Below are 27,005 nucleotides of genomic sequence, written 5' to 3' on the forward strand. Positions count from 1 at the left end.
TTGTTGATGGAGTTCAGAATGCTCTTTGATTGTAGGTGAACTATAAATCCCAGCAACTACAACTCCCAAATGACAAAATCATAATTTTTGAGTGATGGTCACTCCTTGTGTTGTGAGACGTTTTGTTGCCAAATTTGGTGTGATTTCGTTCATTGGTTCTTTTGTTTTTAAGGAACTCATTATGCACAGAGCATTTATATATATATAGATTATACCACTATACTGCAATATTATTAGTAATATTATATGTAGTATGTAATATACCATTATTATATTGTTAGGTAAAGGTAGTCCCCTGACATTAAGTCCAGTCATGTCTGACTCTGGGGTGTGGTGCTCATCTCTATTTCTAAGCCGAAGAGCCAGCCTTGTCCATAGACATCTCCAAGGTCATGTGGCCGGCATGACTGCATGGAGCGCCGTTACCTTCCCGCCGGAGCGGTACCTATTGATCTACTCACATTTGCATGTTTTCGAACTGCTAGGTTGGCAGAAGCTAGGGCTGACAGCGGAAGCTCACGCCGCTCCCCGGAATCGAACCTGCGACCTTTCGATCAACAAGATCAGCAGCTCAGTGCTTTAACTCATTGCGCCACCGGGGGCCATATTATATTGTTATATTGTACTAATATTATTATATTGGCGCCCCCTGGTGGCACAGTGAGTTAAACCGCTGAGCTGCTGAACTTGCTGATCGAAAGGTTGGTGGTTCGAATCCAGGGAGTGGCATGAGCTCCTGCTGTTAGCCCCAGTTTCTGCCAACTTAGCAGTTCGAAAACATGCAAATGTGAATAGATCAATAGGTACTGCTCCAGCGGGAAGGGCGCTCTATGCAGTCATGCCGGCCACATGACCTTGGAGGTGTCTACGGACAATGCCGGCTCTTCGGCTTAGAAATGGAGATGAGCACCACTCCCCACTGGACACAACTGGACTTAATGTCAGGGGAAAACCTTTACCTAATGTGCTGTAAGATGTCCCTCCTGCAAAAACACAGTTTGTGCAGGACTTTCCCCATGTTTTTATTAATAACCCATGAACAAAATTTGTGTTGCACAGTTTAATCGTCCATTCCTGAAGCCAAATTGAAAACTAAGGGAATCCCTGAGGCTGTTGGCTCTCTTTTGGAGGAAGGAGATGGCAAAACCACCTATGAGATCCATGGGGCCCCCATGAGCAAACAGGTAACTTGAGATGTGCCGAATCCTTTAGCCATTTTAGCCGCGGATTGACCAAATATTGACCTTTCCAGACTTTGCCCTTGCAGTGGCATCTTTCAAAATAGTGTTATTACAGTCCTGTTAATTAGTCGAAATCTGACCCTGACCGTTGTGGTGGGAACCCATCGCAGACAATCACAGCAAGGGATTCTGGGTTCGGAGCAGCCAAGTTGGAGCTTGCAGCTGCATTATTCCCATTCTTGGGAGGGGTGGCTTTGTATATACAGCCTATGCTTTTAAGGGCTCCTTTGAATCCCTTCTCAAAGCTGAAACAATCGCCCCGGGAGGAACCTAAGCGGCTCAGATATCACTCCTTCCACCATCATCATATAATCCCATTTTAGGGCGTTGCTCTGTTTGTTGGCATTTTTTGAAAAGAGTGGCCAATGGAAGCAATTCTTAGTGGGCAAGGAAGGCATACTGCAAGTCATAGTAGAGAAGCAGATGGTGAAAACAGAAGAGTGGCCTGCCTCAGGAGAGTGTGCTTGCTCCATCCATGTTTAACATTTACACAAATGATCAGCCATTGCTAGAAGGGGCAGAGAGCTTCATCTATGCTGACGATCATGCCATCACCGCCCAAGCAGGGAGCTTTGAAATGGCTGAACGGAAGCTCTCCAGTACTTTAGGTATTCTAACAGCCTATGACAGGGAAAACCAGCTGATTCCTAATCCATCTAAAACACAGACGTGTGCTTTTCACCTTAAGAACAGAAAAACATCTTGAGCTCTGAGAATTACCTGGGAAGGAATCATTACAGCGTACCAAAATCCCTGGGAGTCACTCTGGACCATGCTCTGACTTACAAGAAGCACTATCAAGCAAAAAGTGGGTGCTAGAAATAATATTGTACAAAAGCTGACTGGCACAACTGGGGATCACAACCAGACACAGCGATGGCATCTGCCCTTGCGCTTTGCTACTCTGAGTATGCATGCCCAGCATGAAGACATCTCACCACGCTAAAACAATGGATGTGGCTGCATTATCACAGGGTGTCTATGCCCAACACCACTGGAGAAATTACACTGTTTAGTAGATATTGCACCACCTGACATATGCCGGGAAGTAGCATCCAGCAATGAAAGGACCAAGGCAGTAACATCTCCGGCCCATCCTCTGTTCAGATATCATCCAGCATGACAATGCCTTAAATCAAGAAACAGCGTCCTAAGATCTACAGAGATACTCGTAGGAACACCTCAGCAAGCGAGAATCCAAAAGTGGCAGCACCTCAAACCACGGCTGAGACTGGATGAGAAACTCCCTCCTAGACAAACAAAAGATTGAGTGACCTGGAAGGCGGTGAACAAACTGCGCTCTGGCACAGCGAGATGCACAGCTAACCTTAAGAAATGGGGCTAGAAAGAGGAGTCCACGACATGCCAGTGTGAAGAAGAGCAACCCACAGACTACCTGTTACAATGCAGACTGAGCCCCACCACATGCACAAAACCTTCTCACAGCCACACCAGAGGCACTTCAAGGGATCAGCAGAAGCTCCTGGGATAAAGGTACTGTCTGGACGGGCCCCTAGAGTATATTTGCGTCTTTGCTTTCTATGGCCTTTTCCAGCTTGCACTCATCCCAGGTTTTACTGCAGGGGAGGCCATAATTCTTGCAAAGTTTCCAGTACACCATTGCTACTCGCCTTTTGTAACATTCCATATAGTCTGCCGATGAGGTGCTCCACGGTCTCGTCTCTCTCTTTCCTCAAGGCCGTTACTGGATGGCTGCATGCCAGCAGGTTGAGGGTGAATCCAGCAAAGACGGAGATCCTATGGCTGGGTCAACCGGGCAGTGGGGACATCCAGCTGCCTACCCTGGATGGCGAGGCGCTATGCCCGTCATCATTAGTAAAGAGTCTGGGAGTCCTTTTGGACCCTCTGCTGACGATGGAGGTCCAGGTATCTGCCGTGAGCAGAACCGCCTTCTTTCATCTGTGGCAGGCTAGACGGCTGGCCCCCTCCCTGTCCTGGGACGACCTAGCTACGGTGATCCAGGCCATGGTCATCTCAAGACTTGACTACTGTAACGTCCTCTACATTGGCCTTCCTCTGTTGGTGATCCGGAAGCTCAAGTTGGTACAAAACGCAGCTGCTCGGCTTCTTGCGGGAATTCCGATGAGATGCCACATAACACCAATCTTACTGCAGCTGCATTGGTTACCAATTGAGCACCAGATCACTTTCAACGTGATGGTACTCACCTTTAAGGCCTTGCATGGTCTGGGGCCGATGTATCTGAGGGACTGCCTCACCCTTTACCAACCCCAGAGATCCCTCCGTTCTGAGGACCAAGATCTATTGGAAGTCCCCAGTGTCAAGACCTTGCATCTAACAGCAACCAGACGCAGAGCCTTCACAGCAGTGGCACCATCACTCTGGAATACTCTGCCACCTGAAGTCCGTGCCTTGCGGGACTTACCAGCTTTCTGCAGGGCATGTAAGACATACCTGTTTCGACAGGCTTTTAATGTTTGATATTGCTGTTTTTAAATTGTTTTAAATTACTTTTAAATTTTGTTAGATTTTAGCTATTCTTGTAAGCCGCTCCGAGCCCCAGGGGAGTGGCGGCATATAAGTTCAAATAATAAATAAATAAATAAATAAATAAATAGACGGCACTTCTGGTCATCGTAGGACTTTCCAGTTCTTGTTTTTATTGCATTTGTTCGTGAGGCTTGTTCTTGTTATTAGTATTGTTATAATCTGAGCTGCTGCTTGACCATCAATAAACTAATCATTTCTGTGTTAATGCTATCCTCTGTGTATTGGCTGCCCTCTGGTGGTGAACCTTCAGTGCTGCAGTGAGGGGCCCTTTATAGGCCAGTAGAGCAGGGTTTCTCAACCTGGGGGTCGGGACCCCAGAGGGGGTCGTGAGTGGGTGTCAGAGGGGTCGCCAAAGACTATCGGAAAACACAGTATTTTCTGTTGGTCATGGGGCTTCTGTGTGGGAAGTTTGGCCCAATTCTATTGTTGATGGGGTTCAGGATGCTTTTTGACTCTAGGTGAACTATACATCCCAGCAACCACAACTCCCAAAGGGCAAGGTCTATTTTCCCCAAACTCCATCTGTGTTCATATTTGGGCATATGGAATATTCGTGCCAATTTCGGTCAATGTTTGAATCCACAGTGCTCTCTAGATGTCGATGAACTACAACTCCCAAACTCAAGGTCAATGTCCACCAAACCTTTCCAGTATTTTCTGTTGGTCATGAAAGGTCTGTGTGCCAAGTTTGGTTCAATTCCATCCTTGGTGGAGTTCAGAATGCTCCTTGATTGTAGGTGAACTATAAATCCCAGGCACTACAACTCCCAAATGACAACATCAGCCTCCCCCAACCCCATCAGTATTCAAATTTGGGCATATCAGGTATTTGTACCAAATTTGGTCCGGTGAATGTAAATAAATCCAGCATATCAGATATTTGCATTACGATTCATAACAGTAGCAAAATTACAGTTCTGAAGTAGAAATGAAAATAATTTTATGGTTGGGGGTCACCACAACATGAGGAACTGTATTAAGGGGTGGCAGCTTGTAGAAGGTTGAGAACCACTGCAGTAGAGGAACCTCTAAGGCAGGCAAGTCCAAAGTACAGCCCAGGGGCCAATTGCGGCCCCTATTCAGATTTCCATTGGCCCTTTCTCCAGGCCTTTCTCCCTGGTTTCTTTCTTTTCATTCATCCCTTTCTTGACTTCCTTCCTCTCTTTGTCCGTTCGTTCATTCGTTTGTTTGTTCCTTCTTGGGATCAGGGCCACAGGAAAAGCGGGCTCTTGCACCCCTTCACCCCGATTAAGCAGTGCCTTCTCCTCGGGTGACACCGGCCTTGGGCATCCAGTCCCTGTGGCCCTTTGTCTCTCTCGCCACCCACAACTTTCTTGTATTTCTTTGCAAAGGAAGGCTCCCCAGTCACCCTCCACTGCAGCTCCTCCCTAGCCTGCCATAAGTGGAAGGCTAAAACCTCAAGCAATGGCTGAGACTGGATGAGAGACTCCCCCCTGGGCACACAGAAGACTGGGCGACTTGGAAGTGCTGAACAGAGTGCACTCTGGCACCACGAGATGCAGAGCCAACCTTCAGAAATGGGGCCACAAAGTGGAGTCCACGACATGAGTGTGTGGAGAAAAGCAAACCACAGACCACCGACTATAGGGCAGCCTGAGCCCTGCCAAATGCACAATGGAGGACTTTTTCACAGCAACACCCGAAGCACTCCAAGTGGCCAGCTACTGGTCAAAGCACATTTAGCATCATGTCAAGTTTTTTGTACTTTGTGTTTTTAAATACATTACAACTGTACCCTCGGTTCGTTTCTGATGATAAATATTCCAGAAATTTCTTTTGTGGCTGAATTGGTTGAGACTCTCCAACGTTCCGTTTTCCGTTCTTAAGTTCAGAGTAGAGCAACTGCTTTAGGAGACGGTGGTGAACAGGAAAAAAGATTTAAAGATGGCCTCAAAGCCAACCTTAAAATCTCTGGCATAGACACTGAGAACTGGGAAGCCCTGGCCCTTGAGCACTCCAGCTGGAGGTCCGCTGTGACCAGCAGTGCTGCAGAATTCGAGGAGGCACGAGTGGAGGGTGAAAGAGAAAAACGTGCCAGGAGGAAGGCGCGTCAAACCAACCCCGACCGGGACCGCCTTCCACCTGGAAACCTATGCCTTCACTGTGGGAGAAGATGCAGGTCAAGAATAGGGCTCCACAGCCACCTACGAATCCACAAGGAATCCCATCATGGAAGACCATCTTACTTGTCCAATGAGGGATCGCCTAAGTAAGTAAGTAAGGTTGAGACTCTCTGAGATATTTATTGGAAAGCTATTGCAAACTGTGCTGCAGCAGGATGTTCCTCTTGCAAATAATAATAATAATAATTATTATTATTATTATTATTTTGTAGAGGGGACTTTTTGCAGCTTCATAAACTTTTCCTATGTTTTAATGATAGAACCAATTAGGAAACCTGGAGTCTAAATACCTAATATTGGATGCTAAGCATGGTCAGCCCTGGATAGCACTTGGATAGGAGACCGACCAAGAATACCAGGTGATGTTGCTTATATTTAGATATGAAAGTGCGCACATATACATTCAAGCCATGGGTCTAAATACACTAAAGTAGGCACGGGGAAACTTTGGCCTGGCAGGTGTTTTGGACTACCACTCCCACAATTCCTAACAGCCAGTACACCTGGAGGGCTGAAGTTTGTCCATGGCTGCAGTAAAGCCTCCAGATCCCCTTTGAGCTTGGATGCTAAGCAGGGCCAGTCCTGGTCAGTAATTGGATGGGAGACAAGCAGGCGCTATTTCAGAGGAAGGAACCATCTGTGCCTAAGAAAACCCTATAAAACTTATGGGGTCACCTTCAGGGGACCTGAAGGCCCATAGATCCCACATTGTCTGCAAACAAGGGGCCTACTGTTCCTAACCCAGGAGACCCAACATTTCCTAGGGTTGCCCTCCTTCTTGCCCTATCCTTGCACTTGGGGGAGGACGGTCTTAGTCACGCCTTACTCACAGCTTTACTTTACGTTTTGCTAATTCATCCTGCAAAGCTGTGTGTAGGTTGTGAGAGGGATTAAGGGGAAAGGCTGTTGGCAGAAGAAAAGGGGAGGAAAGGTGATGTGGTTTGGCTTCGAGGCTGTTTCTTTAGGCTCTGACAAGGCTGCCGGCTCTGCTTCAGAGAGAGGAAGGAACCGGCCAAACCACCTTTGCCAAAGAAAGCCCTACTCAATGCATGGGGTCGCCATAAGATCTGGCCTCGGTCCCTGTTTGAAATGAGCTTTCACAGATCCAGTCCAACCTGTTTATTGCACAAAGATCCCACTACGATTGCCCTTCCCAAAAAAAACAAACAAACAGCAGGAGGGCAGGACCGTTTCCCTGAGTCTTGGAGGCCTTGGGGAGGCCAAGCGGAAGGAGAGGAAGGGGAGGCAGCCGCAAGAGGGCAGGCATCACTTTGTGCCCCCATTGAGGGGGTCCTGCCCTCCCTCCAAAGGGCCACAGAGCCAGGGAGGTCAAAGGGGGGGGGGTTGCGGTCAGAGCAAGAGTTTGTTCCTCCGCGGAATGAGGATCTTGCGGACGGTGCGGCGCTCGGAGATGTTGCGCTTGACCTTCACGCCGGTCCCTGTGCGGCCGCTTATTGTTGCGGGTTGGCCCTCCACGTTGAGGGAGGGGCTGGAGTGGGACTTCTGCAAGCGCGGGGTGCCCCCCTCTTCCTCCTCCCCCTCCTCTTCGGGCCCCCCTTCCAAGCCGGCCTCCAGGTCGTGGGGGTCTTGGGAGGACATGGGGCGGCTGAGCCGGGCCCCCAGGAGCCGCACGTAGGTCTCGTAGCGCCGCTTCTGCGCAAGAGAAGAAGGGAGGGAGATGTGAAGAATATGGTTACATTTATTTATTTGTTTGTTTGTTTAAAAAGTGCAGTACAACTGTTTGGTCTGCTCCTGACACGATAAGTAAATACTAGTTAAACGCAACGCAACTATGTTCCAAAACTATTATTAATTATAGGTTGTTGTAGGTGAAACTGAACAAAATCTGGCTACCAGTATTAAAAAACTCAAAAATGACAGCAGCAAAACAACAGAGGGGAAACAAACAGGCACATGAAATCACTCTCAGCAAAAGATTCCCCCCAGGCGCTTCCAAGCCATTGAATGCAAATCAAGGTGATCAGCTGAAACATTCACAGCTAGCCCCAGCAAACAAAGTCCTTTGTCTCACCCTGATCATTCCACAGATATATAAACCCATTTTTCCTAGTTCCAACAGACCTCATTACCTCTGAGGATGCTTGCCATAGATGCAGGCGAAACGTCAGGAGAAAAATTGCCTCCAGAACATGGCCATATAGCCCGGAGAAACCTACAACAACCCATGGATTCCGGCCATGAAAGCCTTCGACAATATTATTAATTATTTTGTGGCCCAGACCAGAGACGCACCCTTGGCTCTGGATGGAACAATTATCTGCCTCGAGCCTTACCCCAAAGAGTGTTTTGGGTGGCTGAGGGACTCCCTTTGTCCTACCTCATACAGCAGGTACTCCTTCCTGAGCAGGTACTCCTCCAGGTGCCGCCCGCGGCTGCGCTTCTCCCCTGGGAGGCTTCGCTGCAGCTCCTGCAGGAGGAGAGCGGCCCTCTCCGCACAGCCCCCGTGCGCCTGGTACTGCTCCTCCTGACAGAAGAAACAAGGGGCAAAGGTGTCAAGACCCCCACGATCCCAAGGATGACTTCTCCCACCTTGCAAGCTCTTACCAGGGGACTTTTGCAGGGTGCGGTGGGCAGGACGGGCCGGACAAACCTCCGCTGGGAGCCCACGGCCTCCGGGAAGGGCGGCGAGGAGAAGGCCGCTGCCACCAGGTTGATCCGGGAGATCCACGATCCCATCTCCTCCGTGCTTCTGCAAAGAAGTGTGATTGCAATGTTCAGACTTGCTTTACACAGACTAACAACAACAATCATTGACAAAATCACAATTTGTTAACTGCAAAAGGCCACCAGACTTGGATCTGTGCCCATCATTCGAAAATACATTACGCCAGTGGTTCTCAACCTTCCTAATACAGTTCCTCATGTTGTGGTGACCAACCGTAAAATTACTTTTGTTGCTACTTCATAACTGTAATTTTGCTATTGTTATGAATCGTAATGAAAATATCTGATATGCAGGATGTATTTTCATTCACTGGACCAATCTGGGCACAAATACCTGATATACCCAAATCTGAATACTGGTGGGGTTGGGAGGGATTTATTTTGTCATTTGGGAGTTGTATTTGCTGGGATTTATAGTTCACCTACAATCAAAGAGCATCCTGAACTCCACCAATGATGAAATTGAACCAAACTTGGCACACAGAACTCCCACGACCAACAGAAAATACTGGAAGGGTTTGGCGGGCATTGACCTTGAGTTTGGGAGTTGTAGTTCACCTACATCCAGCGATCACTGTGGACTCAAACAATGGTGGATCTGGACCAAATATGGCACGAATACTCAAAAAGCCCAAATGTGAACACTGGTGGAGTTTGGGGAAAATAGACTTTGAACTTTGGGAGTTGTAGTTGCTGGGATTTATAGTTCACCTACAATCAAAGAGTATTCTGAACTCCACCAACAATAGAATTGGGCCAAACTTGGCACACAGAACCCACATGACCAACAGAAAATACTGTGTTTTCTGATGATCTTTGGTGACCCCTCTGATGCCCCCTGGTGACCCCCCAGGGGTCCCGACCCCCAGGTTGAGAAACGATGCATTACACATCCCTAAACGCTTTGGAAGTGTTCTACTTGTGATTTTTGTGATACAAAAGGTACTTGATCTTTACTGTTTACCTGCGTGGAATCGTTTATCTCTCTGGCAAGGCAGTGTGTGGGCTGATCAAACGTGAACCACACGTGGTTTATTTTTACATTACACCACAAAGCAGAGGGAGAGCACTGGGACCCCCTTTCCGTCTCCCTAATAGGACTCACTGGGCCTGGAAGAGGAAGATGCGCCAGTCGGCCGTCTGCAGGCGGAAGACGTGGGGTCGCTTGGTGTACCTGCTGGCCCGCTCCGCCAGCGCATGGTGCACCCCAATGGGCTCCTCTGAGGCCTCCACACAGCTCTCATCCTGGAGGAAAGAGGCGCACTGAATGGGTGCAAACAGAAAGGGGCCAAACTCTCTTACAAGCAGACTATATGCGAGAGGGGCCGATGAGCACCCACCAGGACCCTCTCACTGATCACAGAAAGAAGTGGGAAAAGCCTCTATAGATCCCGACCCCCATTCTCAAGGCTTTTGAGACCCTCCTTTTGTTACCTTGAAGAAGTAGAGCACGGTCCCCTTCAGGACAGTATGGAAGCTCTTCCAGCCCCTCTTGCCCCACGGCGCTGCAGAGGAATAGAACAGAATGACTTTGTTGTCATTGTAAACCGCACAATGAAATTACCCGTATTTACTCGAGTCTCATGCGCCATCGAATCGAATGCGCAACTCAATTTTCAAAACCCTGAAACCAAAAAAAGTATTTGCTTCAAGAAGTGTCCTCGTTGTCTTTTGGCCCCAAAAGGTGTGCATTACTTTAAAGTGTCAGAGCAACTGAAAAGAAAACCTGAGGATGCATCAATGCTGCAGAATGAAATAACTTCACAGACAGACTAGAAGGGCTTTATTTCTCAAAGCATACAGTACGGTTACAAGCAAAGTTCCATCTGACAGTTGGTTTCCATCTCACCTCACATCCCTCACTTTGGCCCTTCACAGCACCATTTCCATGGAAACGATCTGTCATATGTTCTGCAGTTGATGGTGGTTGGTGATGGAAAGGTTAATGTAAGTATTAGTTCTAAAGGGTTTAGTAATCTGTAAGTAAGAGTTCATGGGTGAAAGCAATTAAAGGTGGAGGTATGCAAGAGATGGGTTGCAGCTGGGTGTTACTTGATTTAAGGAGCTAACCTTGAGACTGATCTTTGGGAGAAAAGTATCTGTTGTCATATTTTGGTGGTGGATGCTGCTGGTTTTTCCCTCAGTTCTGTTGGATTTTCGGTACCCTGATGTGTTTCCTGTAATCTTGGAACCCTGGAACCTTGAACCTTTGGATTGGCTTTTGACTACGGTATAGACTCTTGATCTCTGGACTTTGTTTATTGAACTTTCGGCTTTTGACCACTGGACTGGACCCTTTGACTACGGTGTAGCTTTTGCTATCAGTTTTTGTTTATTCTGTGGCTGAGTGCTATTTTTATGTTTTATATTTTGGTCTATTCAAACAGCCACCAAGTAAGTGCTGTTTTAATTAAATTGTTTGATCAAACTGGGAGTTTGGTTCATATCTACCTAAATAAGGCAGAGCCCTGGCAATGTGACAGAATACTTTTCTCCAAAGATCAGTCTCAAGGTTAGCTCCTTAAATCCAGTAACATCCAGCTGCAACCCATCTCTTGCATACCTCCACCCTTAATTGCTTTCACCCATGAACTCTTACTTACAGAATATTAAACCCTTTAGAACTAATATTTACATTAACCCTTCCACCACCAACCACCATCAACTGCAGAACATACGACACCATCTCCCTTGCTTCAAGTGAGCTACAGGCCAAGGCATGGCCTACTTTCATGGTTCCCCACAACACCACGAAAGGAGGTCATGACATCCTTCCACATTCTAATTGCCATTGCACAACCCCTAAGGAAGGGAGTGGAGGGTTGGTCAAGTGGGTGCCCTCAATTTGCACCCCAAAACACTCACCCAAAGGTGCTTGGGAGGGGTGCTCTGGTATGGGAGGGGGCACCCCACACAAAGCCCAGGAGTCCCTTGTTGCCCACAGCTGAGTACCAGAGGAAAAGAGGAGGAGGAGCCAGTGCCCCTTTCTTCCAGCAGTAGCTCTCCAACTGAAGGTCCCCCCATCTCCCTTCCTGCAGCTGTACTCACTCTTCTTCCCATCAGCCTCGGCGTGCATCTTGCGGAAGAGGGGCCCCTGGCGGTATGTCCGGGCCCCGGGGTCATGCAGCAGGGTCAGGAAGGGGTTGATCTTCTTCTGGCTGGAGAGCAAGGGGGTTGGGGGCCCGTTGGGGTGTCCCTCCTTCTCCTCCTCCTCCTCATCCCTGCAAAGCGAAGCAGAGGAGTCAGGAAGCATGGTCTCCCCGTCCCTTTTAACAACAACAACAACAAGAACACTATGGAACAACATTTAAAAAATGTTCTGTTCCTAGTTTGCAAGGGCCATTTCCTGTTTCATTGTGCACTCCTTACTTTGAAAGTTGTTGTTATACGCCAGTAACTTTGTTTTTGTGGCTGCCACAAAGTAGATTGAATTGGTTAAGACTCTAGGACAGGCATGGGCAAACTTGGACCCTCCAAGTGTTTTGGACTTCAACTCCCACCATTCCTAACAGCCTTAAGCAGGGAAATGCTGGAGAAAAGGGGGGCGTCTGATAAGAGCGTCGGATAAGATGGAATGTCGGATAAGTGAAGGTCGGATAAGTGGGACCCTACCATATTATATATTTGTTTCTTGTATTGTGTTATTTCACTAGTCAAAAGTGGTCCCATAACCATGTCTTTGTTCTCTTTCTAAAGGTGAGGAGGGAGGGTGAGGATCTAATCTCACTGGGGAGAGAGTTCCAGAGCCAAGGAGCCACCACTGAGAAGGCCTTGTTTCTCATCCCCACCAATCGTGGTTGCAAAGGGTGGGACCGAGAGCAGGGCCTCCCCAGAAGATCTTAACCTCCATGATGGTAGAGTTTAATGGAAGCCAATGGAGAAATCATGCAAGTCTATATGGGGGTGCCCTGGCAGGGTCATTTAGTTTGCCCTCCCAAAGGAAGCACTAAGGACCAACCAGAAGTATCTCCCACATCCACAAAGGGGAAGGAAGCCCCTCCTACAATAGCAGTGACTTACGCAGCCCATTCCAGCTTCTCCTGGCGGATGGAGTGATACAGGCCCTAGGGAGAGAGGGAAAGAGATAGATAAATAGAGATAGATAGATGGTGATGGGGGCGGGGCTACGCAGCAACACCCCTTATTAGGGCTGGGCGGTTTCATTTCGTTAATTTGTAATTCGTTAATAATTCGTTAATTTTTTCAATTACAAAACGATAATGAACCATTCTGGAGCAATTTTTTAAAAAAATGAATTTTTAAACACGTTTTGTAAATGCTTCGTATTTTGTTATTGTATTCGTTTCGTTATTGTTCTGAGGTCGTTTCGTTATTATTTCCGCATGTCTGGGGCAAGTTTTTTGTTTAATTAGTGAAAAAAAATTATAATATCACACCAACAGTCAACAACAGAGGGAGAGGGAAGCTTCAGAAGTTTTTGGAGGTTTTTTAGCGTATTTCGCGGTCGCGTCCGCCATTAATGAATCGATTCGTTATTGTTTCGGAAATCGATTCGTTAATGTTTTGTAATTTTTTTCACATTTACGAAATTTCGTAAATATCGAACTTTTTAAAAGGAAAATTTTGTAATTATTTTAAATAACGAAACGCAAAAACCCCCAAAAAACAAATCGATTTTAGAAACAAATTTTTCCGTTGTTACCCAGGCCTACCCCTTATCATGCCCCCCAGAAGATTCCAGAAGGATGTTGGGAGCCCCCCTAAGATCAGCCAGCTTTAGAAGTCATCAGGACTCAGAGCGAAAGTGACCACAAAAAAGGCCCAGGGGTATCGGTATCATCATCAGTATCATCATCGGTATCATCATCATCATCATCATCATCATAATGTTGTTTGTTGTTTGGGCATGGCCTCATGGAAGCTGCCCCAAGTCCCCGTTGGGGGAGATGGTGGTGGGGTGTATATAAAGTTTATCATCATCATCATCATCATCATCACTATCATATTTCTTACCCGCCTCTCCCCCAGCTCGCGACACATCACACCACAGTGCAAAGCACACAAATACTAAATAAAATATTATATAAAAATTCAACAAACACACATTAAAATTCAGTTCCATAAAAGATACAGATCAAAGCATTTCTGCAAAATAAACATTTGGAATCACTGGTGGTGCAGTGGGTTAAACCGCTGAGCTGCTGAACTTGCTGACCGAAAGGCCTGCGGTTCAAATTTGGGGATTGGGGTGAGCTCCTGCTGTTAGCCCCAGCTTCTGCCAACCTAGCAGTTTGAAAACATGCAAATGTGAGTAAATCAAAAGGTATGGCACTCCATGCGGTCATGCCAGACACAACCTTGAAGGCGTCTATGGACAAGGCCGGTTCTTCGGCTTAGAAATGGAGATGAGTACCACTCCTCAGAGTCGGACACAACTAGACTTAATGTCCAGGGGAAAGCTGGACAGAACATATGTTTACAATTCATGCTTTCAACTGGCTAGGTAGGCTTGCTGGAATGTGGAATAATCGAATAACAGTTGGAAGAGACCTCCAAGGGTCATCTAATCCAACCCCCTGCTGTGCAGGAAAAGCACAAAGTGCTTTAGATCATAGAAAACCCTGACAACCCGTCTCCCTTAAAGTCATTGAGTGCCACTTCAAAAGTAGAGGTCCACAGGGCATCCAGGGCCTGAAGAGTGACCCAATGTCTCCCACCTCTCCATGAGAGCCTTGTTACCTTCAGCAGCTCCTTGGGGAAGTTCTGCCCATCGTTCAGGCCGTCTAGGTTGGCCACGAAGGCCTGGCAGGACATGCTCTTGCCCACCTTCTGCTCCCTCGCAGGCCAGGAAGAGAAGGAGAAGGGAGTGGGGAGATGTTGGGGGTGGGGGAAGGGGGAGAGAAAGAAGGGGACACTTGGTCAGGCTCAGTGTTATGTGCCACCCAAGACACAAAAAGGTGCCTCACATTCCTACTCTGGGGCCTTACCTGCCCATGGAGGTCAGTGTTGAGGAGCATGATGGCACAGGTGAGGGTATGCACAGCATCTGTGGAAAACAAAGTGAAGAGAACTAGAACTAGATCCCAGCAAAAGGTTTCTTTGTCTAGTACAGTGTTTCTCAACCTGGGGGTCGGGACCCCGGGGGGGGGGGGTCACGATGGGGTGTTGGAGGGGTCGCCAAAGACCATCAGGATGGTCATGGGAGTTCTGTGTGGGAAGTCTGGCACAATTCTATCGTTGGTGGGGTTCAGAATGATTGTAGGTGAACTATAGCAAGCCTGTTTTCTGCTTCCCTGGACACTAGGGCGCGGAACAATGGCTTCAAATGACAAGAAAGGAGATTCCATCTGAACATGAGGAAGAACTTCTTGACTGAACTTCCGTTCAGCAGTGGAACTCTCTGCCCCGGAGTGTGGTGGAGGCTCCTTCTTTGGAAGCTTTTAAACAGAGGCTGGATGGCCATCTGTTAGGGGTGCTTTGAATGCAATCTTCCTGCTTCTTGGCAGGGGTTTGGACTGGATGGCCCATGTACTGGATGGCCCATTCTATGATTCTATAAATCCCAGTAATTACAACTCCCAAATGTCAAAGGTCTATTTTCCCCAAACTTCCAACAGCGTTCACATTTGGGCATATTGAGTATTCGTGCCAAGTTTAGTCTAGATCTCTCATTGTTTGAGTCCACAGTGCTTTCTGGAGATAGGTGAACTACAACTCCCAAACTCAAGGCCAATGCTCACCTAACCCTTTCATTATTTTTTGCTGGTCATGGGTGTTCTGTGTGCCAAGTTTAGGTCAATTCCATCTCTGGTGGAGTTCAGAATGTTCTTTGATTGTAAATCAAATCCCATTAACTACAACTCCCAAGGTCCAGAGAATGAAAATACATCCTGCCTATCAGATATTTACATAACGATTCATAACAGTAGCAAAATTCCAGTTATGAAGTAGTAACGAAAATAATTTTAGGGTTGGGGGTCATCACAACATGAGGAACTATATAAAGGAGTCGCGGCGTTAGGAAGGTTGAGAACCACTGGTCTAGCAACAAACAGGAAGGGGGAGCGGGATACAAGCTGCTAGGAAAGCAGGCACAAAGATACTGATATAAGAGAGCAAAGGAAAAGAAAAGATGAGGCTCAGTTCACCGAACTTTGCACATGCTCAAAAGTGTTGGCAATAAAAACTGAACTGCACCTCAATTTTGTGTGGCACTCTCCACCCAGCAGGGTGACTTGTTCAATTACACTTGCTGCAGCCCTCTTTTGCCTTCAGTGTTTGACTGAATAAAAAACTCTGAAGGTTTTGGGGCTAACTGACACTCGGGCACTTTAGTTGAATCGATGGCAGCTAGTTTTAATTACTGATGGTTTTGAGATTAAAATTGTATTTTTTTATGTGTTGACTAGCAGTCCCCTGCCAGGTGTTGCTGTGACCTGGTCTGGTGATCTGGAAAATAAAGTAATGAGAAAGTATTGGTTTCTAATATATATAATCTCTTTCTGCTTGTGGGTAAACAGTATTTCTTGCTGTTTCTTTGTCAGTGTTGATGTGGAGAGTGTCTGGTTTGCCCACTCTGGAACACGCAACATATACTGTATATACTCAAGTATAAGCCTAGTTTTTCAGACCTTTTTTTGGGCTGAAAAAGTCTCTCTTAGCTTATACTCGAGTCAAGGTTACTTATTGTTTTACTCTGTTATAAATACGTAATTATTATTTTTTTGTCGTGTCAGGAGCAACCGCTCCTGTTGTGAGAGAATTGGTCGTCTGCAAGGACGTTGCCCAGGGGACGCCTGGAGGATTTTTGATGTTTTATCATCCTTGTGGGAGGCTTCTCTCATGTCCCCGCATGAAGAGCTGGAGCTAATAGAGGGAGCTCATCCGCCTCTCCCCGAATTCAAACCTGTGACCTGTCGGTCTTCAAGTCCTGCCAGCACAGTGCTTTAACCCACTGCGCCACCGGGGGCTCCATAAATACGTATTATGTATTATTATTATTATTATTATTATTATTATTATTATTATTATTACAATTTATTATTTTACTTTATTATTGTTATTATTACATTTATTATTTTACTCTATTTATTATTATTGTTATTATTATTACATTTATTATTTTACTCTATTTATTTTTATTGGAAGGATATGCAAATTCTATGTAAAAATTACAGTTCTATGCAAATATTCAAAAACATTTAATCTCCTGATGCCTCAATTAATATAATTTTATTGGTATCCATTTTTATTTTTTTTGGAATTTACCAGTATCTGTTGCATTTCCCATCCTCGGCTTATACTTGAGTTAATCTGTTTTCCCAGTTTTTTGTGGTAAAATTAAGTGCCTCGATTTATATTCTGGTCGGCTTATACTCGATTATATACAGTAATTGTCTTTCTTTAGGGGTCCTTTTCAAATCTATGATACTATATCTATGTGTGTGAATCATATATATATATATCTATATCTATGGCTGGATGGCTCTTTGTCAGGAGGGCTTTGATTACGTTTTCTTGCCCTGATGAAGGGAGTTGGACTAGATGGCCTTAAGTATTTTCTGTTGGTCGACGGTGTTCTGTGTGGGAAGTTTGCCCCAATTCTGTCATTGGTGGGATTCAGAATGCTCTTTGATTGTAGGTGAACTGTAAATCCCAGTAACTACAAGTGCCAAATGTCAATGTCTATCCCCCCCCCCCCCCCCCAAACTCCATCTGTTTTCATATTTGGGCCTATGGAATATTTGTGGCAAGTTTAGTCCAGATCCATCATTGTTTGGGCCCACAGTGCTCTCTGGATGTAGGTGAACTACAACTCCCAAACTGAAGGTCAATGCCCACCAAACCCTTCTAGTGTTTTCTGTTGGTCATGGAAGCCCTGTGTGCCATGTTTGTTTCAATTCCATCATTGGTGGAGTTCAGAATGCTCTTTGATTGTAGGTGAACTATCAATCCCAGCAACTACAACTCCGAAATGACAAAATCATTTTTTTGGAGTGATGGTTAGTGGGTGTCTTGTGTCGAAATGTGGTGCCAATTCATCCAGTGGTTTTTGAGTTATATTAATCCCACAAATGAACATTACATTTTTATTTATATAGATAGTGTTTTTTAAAATAATTTTTATGTGATACTGTTTTGTAGTCATGTACCGTTTATGTTATATACTGCACTGCAGTGTCTCGTAAGGTGCCCTGAGTCCCTTTTGGGAACTGGTGGTGGGATATAAACAAAGTTCATTATTTCTATTATTATTATTATTATTATTATTATTATTATTATTATTATTATTGTAGTTAATTAAGAAGTGGGAATGGCAGTGAGTCTCAACAAAAGGAAGAGGGCCAGGTTCTTAGACGGATGCCCCCTGCCCAGAGGCGGCCCTAGGTAATTTTCAACGGTAAGCAAACTGTATTTTGCCCCCCCCCCCCAAACCAATCACTGATATATATTTTCTGTTCATCGTGGGAGTTCTGTGTGCCATATTTGGTTCAATTCCATCATTGGTGTTCAGAATGCTCTTTGATTGTAAGTGAACTATACATTCCAATAACTACAACTCACATATGTCAAGGTCTATTTTCCCCCAAGAACGCCTCAAGAGTGTCCATGAGCAAAATCAACTATACTGCAAATGCTTACTTTGCGTAATGGGTTGAGCCGCCCCTGCCCTTCCTCACTCACATGGACCACAATAACAACATCATTGCCCTCGCCTCTTCCCGGAGGGGGCTTCTGCGTGAAAGGGAGGCATCCCTTACCTGGGCTGTGGAAGGCCTCCGGGTTGCAGCTGTGGAAGCGCTGGGAGAAATGGTTCAGGATCCGCTCACGCTCCTGGGTCTCCCCAGTGAGCACAAAGGCTTTCAGGAAGGACCTGTTTTGGAATGGACCGACAGGGGAGTCCGTAATAGATTATATACGCAGAGCATAACATTACATGCTGGTGGCACAGTGGGTTAAACCACCGAGCTGCTCAACTTGGTGATTCAAACTCGGGGAACGGGGTGAGCTCCCACCGTTAGCCCCAGCTTCTGCCAACTTAGCAGTTTGAAAACATGCAAATGAGAGTAGATCAAATGGTGCCACTCCAGGAGGAAGGTAACGGCATTCCATGCAATCATGCCAGCCACATGACCTTGGAGGTGTCTACGGACAATGCCGGCTCTTCAGCTTAGCAATGGAGATGATGCACCACAGTCCTAGAGATGGACACGACTAAACTTAATGTCAGGGGAAAGCTTTACCTTTACTATAACATTACATATTCGCATTAGGGGGGGAAAGGAAAAGACAAAGTTGTGAGGGGGGTTTCAGAGGGGTCGCCAAAAACCATCAGAAAACACATATTTCTGATGGTCTTAGGAACCCCTTTGGCATAGAAGGCTGAAGATCTCTCTGCCTGTCCTTCTCTTCCTTTTTGGTGTTGGTGAACTACAACTCCCAGAATTCAAACATGGCTCTCCAACCCCAGCAGTATTCAATGTTGGCCATGTAGGTAGTGTGCCACGTTTGGTGCAGATCCATTGTGGGCTGGGTTCAGAGTGCTCTTTGATTGTAGGTGAACTATCGATCCCAGCAACTACAACTCCCAAATGACAAAATCAACCCCCCCCCCCCACAAATCCCAAAAATGTGGGCATATTGGGTGTTTGTACCAAATTTGGTCCAGCAAATGAAAATAAACCCTGCAGATTAGATATTTAAATGACAATTCACCACAGCAGCAAAATTACAATTATGAAGTAGCAACAAAAATAATGTTATGGTTGGGGGTCACCACAACATGAGGAACTGTGTTAAGGGGTCACGGCATTAGGAAGGTTGAGAAACGCTGCCCTTAAACAAAAAAACGCATCCCCCCCCCCCCAATTTCCTGTGATAGGGGTCCCTCCTTACCTGAGGGCCTGGTCCAGAGTCTTCCCTTGGAAGTCGAAGAAGGAGAGGTAGGCTTCGGCCACCGTCCGGCTGAACTCATTGCTGTAGGGAAGCACAGAAGGGGCACTCAGGGAGAATTCCTTGGAGAGGAACTTGGGGGCTGTAGGGAAGGGGTCCCCACCCGCCATCACCCTGTTCGTACTTCTTCCGGAGGAAGGAGGCCACCTGGGACTTCTTGATGCCGTCCAGGCGGTGGAGGCGAGTGGCCAAGCGCAGGGCTGCCGAGCGGTCTCCCGAAGAACCGTTGGCGATGAGTGGCCCCTCGTTGCAGGAGGGCTCCTTGGAGCCCGGGTCCATGTGGGTGGGGTCTGCGGGGGGGATCTGGGGGCAGCTGCGGGGGGAAAGAGAAGGGCTCAGGGAAGCCACTAGACACCTGGTCATGAACAGAAGATGTGGGTCAGCTGGCACCTGGATGTAGACCCCTTCTCTCCCTTTGGCCCCACCGTTTGAACCCAGAACCATTTGCCAGGTACTGATTTCTCCCAGTGAGAGGAGGCAGGCTCAGTGGAAGATCTGAAGCTCTTCTCTGTAGTCCTCCTCTCTGCAGACATGCCATAGCATGCCTGCAGCGTTTGTGAAGAGCAGTTGTATGTCAGTCTGTGATTGTGTCTGATGTTCATGCTGATGCTCATGATGGGATTTATGTTCATGTTGATGTTCATGATGGGAATATTCCTGATGGGATTGGGGATGAGGGGTTGTTTGGGCCTGAGCTAAGATCAGAAGAATGGGCTGGTCTGTTTCAGGAAGATTCCCAAGGCCACATTCCTGAGAGAGGCCCATCACTGTGGGCTGGCCCCAAACCCAACCACTGCAAGGAGCCACCAAGGAGCCCAGCACATTTCCCCAACTGAAACTCCATGGTTCAAGTCCTACAACACACTGGAAGAAAGCCTATAACTCCTTTACTCAGAGGTCCCATGATGCTGGAAACCTCAAATCAAAGTGTTGGAGCCCAGCCCTCCAGCTCCATGCAGGGTCTCTGGTGAGAGCCTCTTTGTAGCTGCAGGGAGATGCCCAGCAGTCCCATTGCCTCCATGGCCAAAGTGCTGTCACCACCAAGGCCTCAAACTGCAGTCATTCAGCTGTTTGGACTTCGAACTCCCTGAATCCCTAACTACTGAACAAGCTGGCAATTAGGGCTTCTGGGAGTTGGAGGACTAAGAAGCTGCATGGCCACAAGTTGAGGATGCCTGTCTTAGACCCTCATAAGGCTCTGGGACGGGGCTCTCAACCCCATTTCTATTGAGAGCCACTTTGGCCCTCCCTCTGAGTGTTTTGGACTCCAACTCCCACAATACCTAACAGCCAGTCATAGGAAAACTTCTGCCCTCCAGGTGTTTTGGACTCCAACTCCCACAATTCCTAACAGCCGGTAAGAGTTGGGAGTTGAAGTACAAAACACCTGGCGGGAGGGCCGAATTTGGCCCATGCCAACTCATGAGCCCATGAGCCAACAATGTGATGTGGCGGCAAAAAAAGCCAATGGGATTTTGGCCTGCATCAATAGGAGTCTAGTGTCTAGAGCCCATGAGCCAACAATGTGATGTGGCGGCTACCCGTCTATTCCGCCTTGGTTAGACCACACCTGGAACATTGTGTCCAATTCTGGGCATCTCAATTGAAGAGAGATATTGGAATGTGTCCAGAGAAGGGCGACTAACATGATCAAGGGTCTGGAGAACACACCCTGTGAGGAGCGGCTTAAGGAGCTGGGCATGTTTAGCCTGAAGAAGAGAAGGCTGAGAGGAGATATGATAGCCATGCATAAATATGTGAGAGGAAGTCACAGGGAGGAGGGAGCAAGCTTGTTTTCTGCTTGCCTGGAGACTAGGACGCGGTACAATTTTCTTCAAACTACAAGAAAGGAGATTCCACCTGAACATGAGGAAGAACTTCCTGACTGTGAGAGCCATTCAGCAGTGGAACTCTCTGCCCTGGAGTGGGGTGGAGGCTCCTTTGGAAGCTTTTAAACAGAGGCTGGATGGCCATCTGTCAGGAGTGCTTTGAATGCAACATTCCTGCTTCTTGGCAGGGGGTTGGACTGGATGAGGTCTCTTCCAACTCTATGAGTCTATGAGTCTATGATTCTAACTCAGCGGTAGTCCTGATGTCTTAATGATAAGGAATGCAGGAGTTGGGGCCCAGCATCTGAAGGGCCGCATCGAAAGGCACTGAGGGCCGGATCTGTCCCGTGGGCCAGTGTTTGATGCATGTGCTCTGTGCCAAACTTTCCACTAGCGTGAGACTCTCCCGAAGGGGCCTCAACTGCCTCCCTTCCACCCCAAACCAGGCCCTTCCTCCTGCTGACTCTCGCTCAGCCTCTAACCACTGCAGGAGGATGTTGTGGGCAGCTGACAGACAGGCGCCTGAAAAGGAGGGAGGGCTACAGAGATCCTCCAAAAGGCAGACTTACTGCTGGGGGGCCGCTGTCTCTCCTTCCTCCTCCTCCTCTTTGTTTCCGGCACCTTTCTCTTCTGCTGGTACTTCAGTGGGCAACCTGTCCAAAGCACCTGGCAACTTCCTCAATGGGCTGCTGAGCGGAACCGGGTGCGGATCCTGCGCAGAGCCTTCCTCCCGCAGACAGGAAGCTCCCTGGGGCCCCTCTGCCCATGCGCAGGAAGCGGGTGGGTGGCTCCGGAAGGAGGCCCGTTGCAGAGGCTCCTGCCGCCGGGGGCCCCATTCTGCGTTAAGGGCCAAGGGCAGTGGGGGGATGTAGGGAGGGGTCTCTTTGGCGGGCGGAGAGATGGGGAGGGGTCTCTCTTCCAGAGGATGGTGCTCAGGGGTCTCTTGCAGCAGCGTGGAGACCAGGGAAGAGCTGCAGGCGGAGAAGAGGAGGCCTTGGCCAGCTGTGTGGGCACCTGGGGAAAGAGAGAGGGGGCAGGTGTGGGACCACCTCTTCTGGGGTTGGAAGGGCCCCTCGCATCTGCTTCATGTGTGGAAGATGTGTCCTGCTCCCCACAGTGGGTCCCAATGGTCAGGGGGCCATGCAGATTCCTCGGAGGTGGGACTCACCTGTGGCTGGACCTTCGGAAACCCCTCCAGAGAGACCACCATCCGGCTGGGGAGGGAAGCACCGTGGGGCTTGCATCTGGAAGCCTTGGCCCACTGGGTGGGCACCTGGAGAAAGAGAGAGGGGGACAGGTGTGGGACCACCTCTTCTGGGGTTGGAAGGGCCCCTTGCATCTGCTTCATGTGTGAAAGATGTGCCCTGCTCCCCACAGTGGGTCCCAATGGTCAGGGGGCCATGCAGATTTCTCAGAGGTGGGACTCACCTGTGGCTGGACCTTCGGAAACACCTCCGGAGAGACCACCATCCAGCTGTGGAGGGAAGCACCGTGGGGCTTGCATTTGGAGGCCTTGGCCAGTTGGGGGGGCACCTGGAGAAAGAGAGAGGGGGACAGGTGTGGGACCAACTCTTCTGGGGTTGGAAGGGCCCCTCGCATCTGCTTCATGTGTGGAAGATGTGCCCCGCTCCCCACAGTGGGTCCCAATGGTCAGGGGGCCATGCACATTCCTCGGAGGTGGAACTCACCTGCGGCTGGACCTTCGGAAACACCTCCGGAGAGACCACCATCCGGCTGTGGAGGGAAGCACCGTGGGGCTTGCATTTGGAGGCCTTGGCCAGTTGGGTGGGCACCTGGAGAAAGAGAGAGGGGGACAGGTGTGGGACCAACTCTTCTGGGGTTGGAAGGGCCCCTCACATCTGCCTCATGAGTGGAAGATGTGTCCCGCTCCCCACAATGGGTCCCAATGGTCAGGGGGCCATGCAGTTTCCTCGGAGGTGGAACTCACCTGTGGCTGGAGCTTTGGAAACACTTCCAGAGAGACCACCATCTGGCTGGGGAGGGAAGGACCGTGGGGCTTGCATCTGGAGGCCTTGGCCGGCTGGGTGGGCGCCTAGGGAAAGAGAGAGGGGGACAGGTGTGGGACTACCTCTTCTGGGGTTGGAAGGGCTCCTCGCATCTGCTTCATGTGTGGAAGATGTGCCCCACTCGCCACAGTTAGTCCCAATGGTCAGGGGGGCCATGCACATTCCTCAGAGGTGGAACTCACCTGTGGCTGGACCTTTGGAAACACCTCTGGAGAGACCACCATCTGGCTGGGGAGGGAAGCACCGTGGGGCTTGCATCTGCAGAAATGCAAAGTCAGATGTCAGTGGAATCAATGGCAGCCTTGAAGCCCCCCATTACTCCAAAGGGGCAAATGCCCACCTGCAGCACGGAAAGAAGGAAGGGGCAGAGCCAGCTCCTCAATAAGACGCCGAAGGCCAAGCTCTCAGAGTAGAGTGGATGGTCAATTTCAAGTTCCTGGGTGCCACTGTGAAGGAGGATCTAACCTAGGGCAGCGTTCATACAGCAGTGTTTGTGAAGAGCTGTTGTATGTCAGTCTGTTCAGCCTGTGATTGTGTCTGATGTTCATACTGCTGCTCATGATGGGATTTATGTTCATGCTGATGTTCATGATGGGAATGTTCCTGATGGGATTGGGGATGAGGTGTTGCTTGGGCCTGAGCTAAGATCAGAAGAAAGGGCTGGACTGTTTCAGGAAGATTCCCAAGGCCACATTCCTGAGAGAGGCCCATCACTGCTTTTCTCAGAGCAACTGTCTCAAAATGATGCTGAGTTTGATTTGCAAGGTGCAGGAGTTTATGAGGGAGAAGACAGTGATACACTGGACAGAAAGTGAAGTTTTAGTAAACAGAGGCAGAGCTTTCAGAGACTGAGGCGTTCAGTCCGGCTACAGCAAAAGAGAGATAACAAATCGTTATCTGGTGGGAAGGTCAAGGAAAATGCTTTCCTTTCAGTTTTGGAATTTGGAAAAGGTTTATGAGAGACAGTTGCCTCAGTCGAGTCAATGTTGTTATTTTATCACGGTCTTCCTTTCAAGAGCTCTGTGTTTCATGTACCAAGTTTTTGCCAAGCTTAGGTTTTGCCTATGGGATTTTCCTGCTGCGTTGTTTCATGGTTTCAAGTGTCTTGTCTCATGGATTTCTATGTACTCATGGACCTTGCTTTCCTTTGAAGCTTATGGACTATCTTGGATTTTGGGCTTTTACTGTTTTACTTTTTTCACTGCTTTGCCTACATATATTCAACAATAAACTGCTTCCTGATTTTATCCAACTGGTATGGTGTTTGAGGTCAGAGGTGCTCTTGCTCTGGTGTATGACACCAGCAGGGATTGTATTCTTATCTGAGACTTCTAAGGGCCAGTCAAATGAATGGAAAACTGCTGGAGACTTTCTACCACTGTGCTCTAGAGTGTGTCCTAACTTACTGCATCTGTGCATGGTTTGGAAACTGCACAGAGGCATACAGGCAGCAAACTACTGGCATTCTATGTGACTCAAAAATGCCTGAACAACTCAAGGCTAAGATTGATAGTAGTTGTTCACTCAGTGGCCAGCAACAAAGAAACATTAACAAGCCCTTAACACCATGGAAAATGCTGAGATGGGCACTTCTTGACCATGTGACAAATGATGACTTCTGTCAAGACTAAGAATAAAAGTGATCAGCAAGAGAATGCAGGAAGTAAGACTATGGTGGTACAGCAGTGTCACGAGAAGAGAAACAATATCAGGAGCACAAATAGCACTGCACTTGGAGATTGCAGGATGGCAACCATGTGGACGAAGGCCAAAGGAAAGACGGATGGACACCATCAACAAAGACACACGTGTTGTCATCCTGAGACCTGAGGTTGCCCAAAACAAAGCCCTGTGGAAACGACAGTCATTATACTTAACCCCTCCATTGGGAAAACAGCATAGAAAGAAGAAGGTGGGTGGATGGATGAATACATGGATGGAGAGAAAGATGGTTAGATAAATAGTAGATGGATGGATGTGTAGATAAATAAATGGATACATAGACAGATACTACAGAACTGCATTTGGAGGTTGCAGGATGGCGACCATGTGGACAAAGACCAGAGGAAAGATGGATGGACACCATCAACAAAGACATGCGTGCCACCACCCTGAGACCTGAGGGAGCCCAACACAAAGCCCCGTGGATACGACAGTCACAATGCTAACCCCTCCATTGGGAAAACAGCTTAGAAAGAAGAAGGTGGATAGATGAATGGATGCATGTATGAATACATGGATGGATGGATAGATAAATAGAAAAATGGATAGATACTACAGCACTGCATTTGGAGATTGCAGGACAGCGACCATGCGGACAAAGGCCAAAGAAAAGATAGATGGATACCATCAATGAAGACATGCATGCAGTCATCCTGAGACCTGAGGATACCCAACACAAAGCCCTGTGGAAACAACAATCACAATGCTCACCTCTCCATTGGGAAAACAGCATAGAAAGAAGAAGGGGGATGGATACATGGATGAATACAAGGATGGATGGATGGATGGATGGATGGATGGATGGATGGATGGATTGGGCGTCCATCTCAACCAGTATATTATTTCTTTGACTGCCAGGTGGCAATAATTCAAATAAATACTTGTGCTGTGTGCTGTGTAAGGCATTTAATTTTGTTGTGCAATGACAAGATGACAATTAAGCTATTCTATTCTATTCTGTTTCATGTATTCATGTATATACCTGGTGTTGCTTGGATAGCATTGGGACCACTGCCTGTGTACTTTCTCCCTTATCCAACTCTGAGAAAGAAGGCATTCCTTACAACGCCTTGTTATCGCCACCTGGCAGACGGTACAGGGTGACAAAGGCAAGGACAAACAGACTGAGAGACAGTTTTATCCTAGCGCTGTGGCTATGTTTAACTCCATGGCTTTGCACTGATGTGGCATTGGAGGTTGCGCAGTGGGATGTGAGTGTGCAGGGGTGTGCTTTTTTATGAGGTGTGCTGGGGAAGGCATTTAATTTCGTTGTGCAATAGCAATAGCTATTCTATTCTATTCTATTCTATGTATATGTGTATATACCCGGTCTTGCTTGAGTGTCATTGGGACCCCTGTCTGTCTACTTTCTCCCTTCTCCAGCTCTGAGAAGGAAGGCCTTTCTTACAATGGCTTATTATTGTCACCTGGCAGATGGTACAGAGTGACAAGGGCAAGGACAAACAGACTGAGGGCCCTTCCACACAGCCATATAACCCAGAATATCAAGGCAGATAACCCACAATATTGGCTTTGAACTGAAATATCTGAGTCCACCCTGCCATATATCCCAGTTCAAAGCAGATAATGTGGGATATTATTCAGCTGTGTAGAAGAGGCCCGAGAAGAAGCTTTTATCCTATCGCTGTGGCTATGTTGAATGCCATGGCTTTGCATTGATGCGGCATTGGGGGCTGTACAGTGGTGGCAGGAATGCAGAGGGATGGGCATTTTGCTGGGGAAAGCATGTTTTTATTGATATAGATTGTTTTTACTTGTTTTATATTTATATTAATGTTTTAATTGTATTTTTTTGGTCTTGGTGCTGACTGTAAACCGCCCTGAGTCGTCTGCGGGCTGAAAGGGGAGTATATAAATATAGTGAATAAATCTATATATATAAATCTGTTA

At 47.7% G+C, this 27,005-nt stretch overlaps 1 protein-coding gene across 4 annotated transcripts in view; it reads right to left on the reverse strand.

The window, feature by feature from the left end:
- Positions 1-7,021: 7,021 nt before the first annotated feature.
- PSD4 (pleckstrin and Sec7 domain containing 4) overlaps positions 7,022-27,005 on the reverse strand; it is a 35,024-nt gene continuing 15,040 nt past the window's right edge. For 2 of the 4 annotated variants that reach the window (XM_067470719.1, XM_067470718.1), the window contains exons 3-20: positions 23,555-23,630; positions 23,294-23,398; positions 23,034-23,138; positions 22,774-22,878; positions 22,514-22,618; positions 21,915-22,359; positions 19,641-19,829; positions 19,460-19,540; positions 18,325-18,437; positions 14,551-14,609; positions 14,303-14,392; positions 12,623-12,666; positions 11,651-11,823; positions 10,037-10,107; positions 9,708-9,847; positions 8,483-8,627; positions 8,256-8,402; positions 7,022-7,570 (exon numbers count right to left, since the gene is read on the reverse strand). In XM_067470719.1, the coding sequence (XP_067326820.1) occupies positions 7,268-7,570; positions 8,256-8,402; positions 8,483-8,627; positions 9,708-9,847; positions 10,037-10,107; positions 11,651-11,823; positions 12,623-12,666; positions 14,303-14,392; positions 14,551-14,609; positions 18,325-18,437; positions 19,460-19,540; positions 19,641-19,829; positions 21,915-22,359; positions 22,514-22,618; positions 22,774-22,878; positions 23,034-23,138; positions 23,294-23,398; positions 23,555-23,630 (2,496 nt within the window). In that variant the 3' untranslated portion in view covers positions 7,022-7,267. The remainder of the gene's footprint in view (positions 7,571-8,255; positions 8,403-8,482; positions 8,628-9,707; positions 9,848-10,036; positions 10,108-11,650; positions 11,824-12,622; positions 12,667-14,302; positions 14,393-14,550; positions 14,610-18,324; positions 18,438-19,459; positions 19,541-19,640; positions 19,830-21,914; positions 22,360-22,513; positions 22,619-22,773; positions 22,879-23,033; positions 23,139-23,293; positions 23,399-23,554; positions 23,631-27,005) is intronic. The other 2 variants (XM_067470720.1, XM_067470721.1) reach the window with 2 other exon arrangements.

This window comes from Anolis sagrei, chromosome 7, assembly GCF_037176765.1.
Source record: "Anolis sagrei isolate rAnoSag1 chromosome 7, rAnoSag1.mat, whole genome shotgun sequence".
Lineage (NCBI taxonomy): Eukaryota > Metazoa > Chordata > Lepidosauria > Squamata > Dactyloidae > Anolis > Anolis sagrei.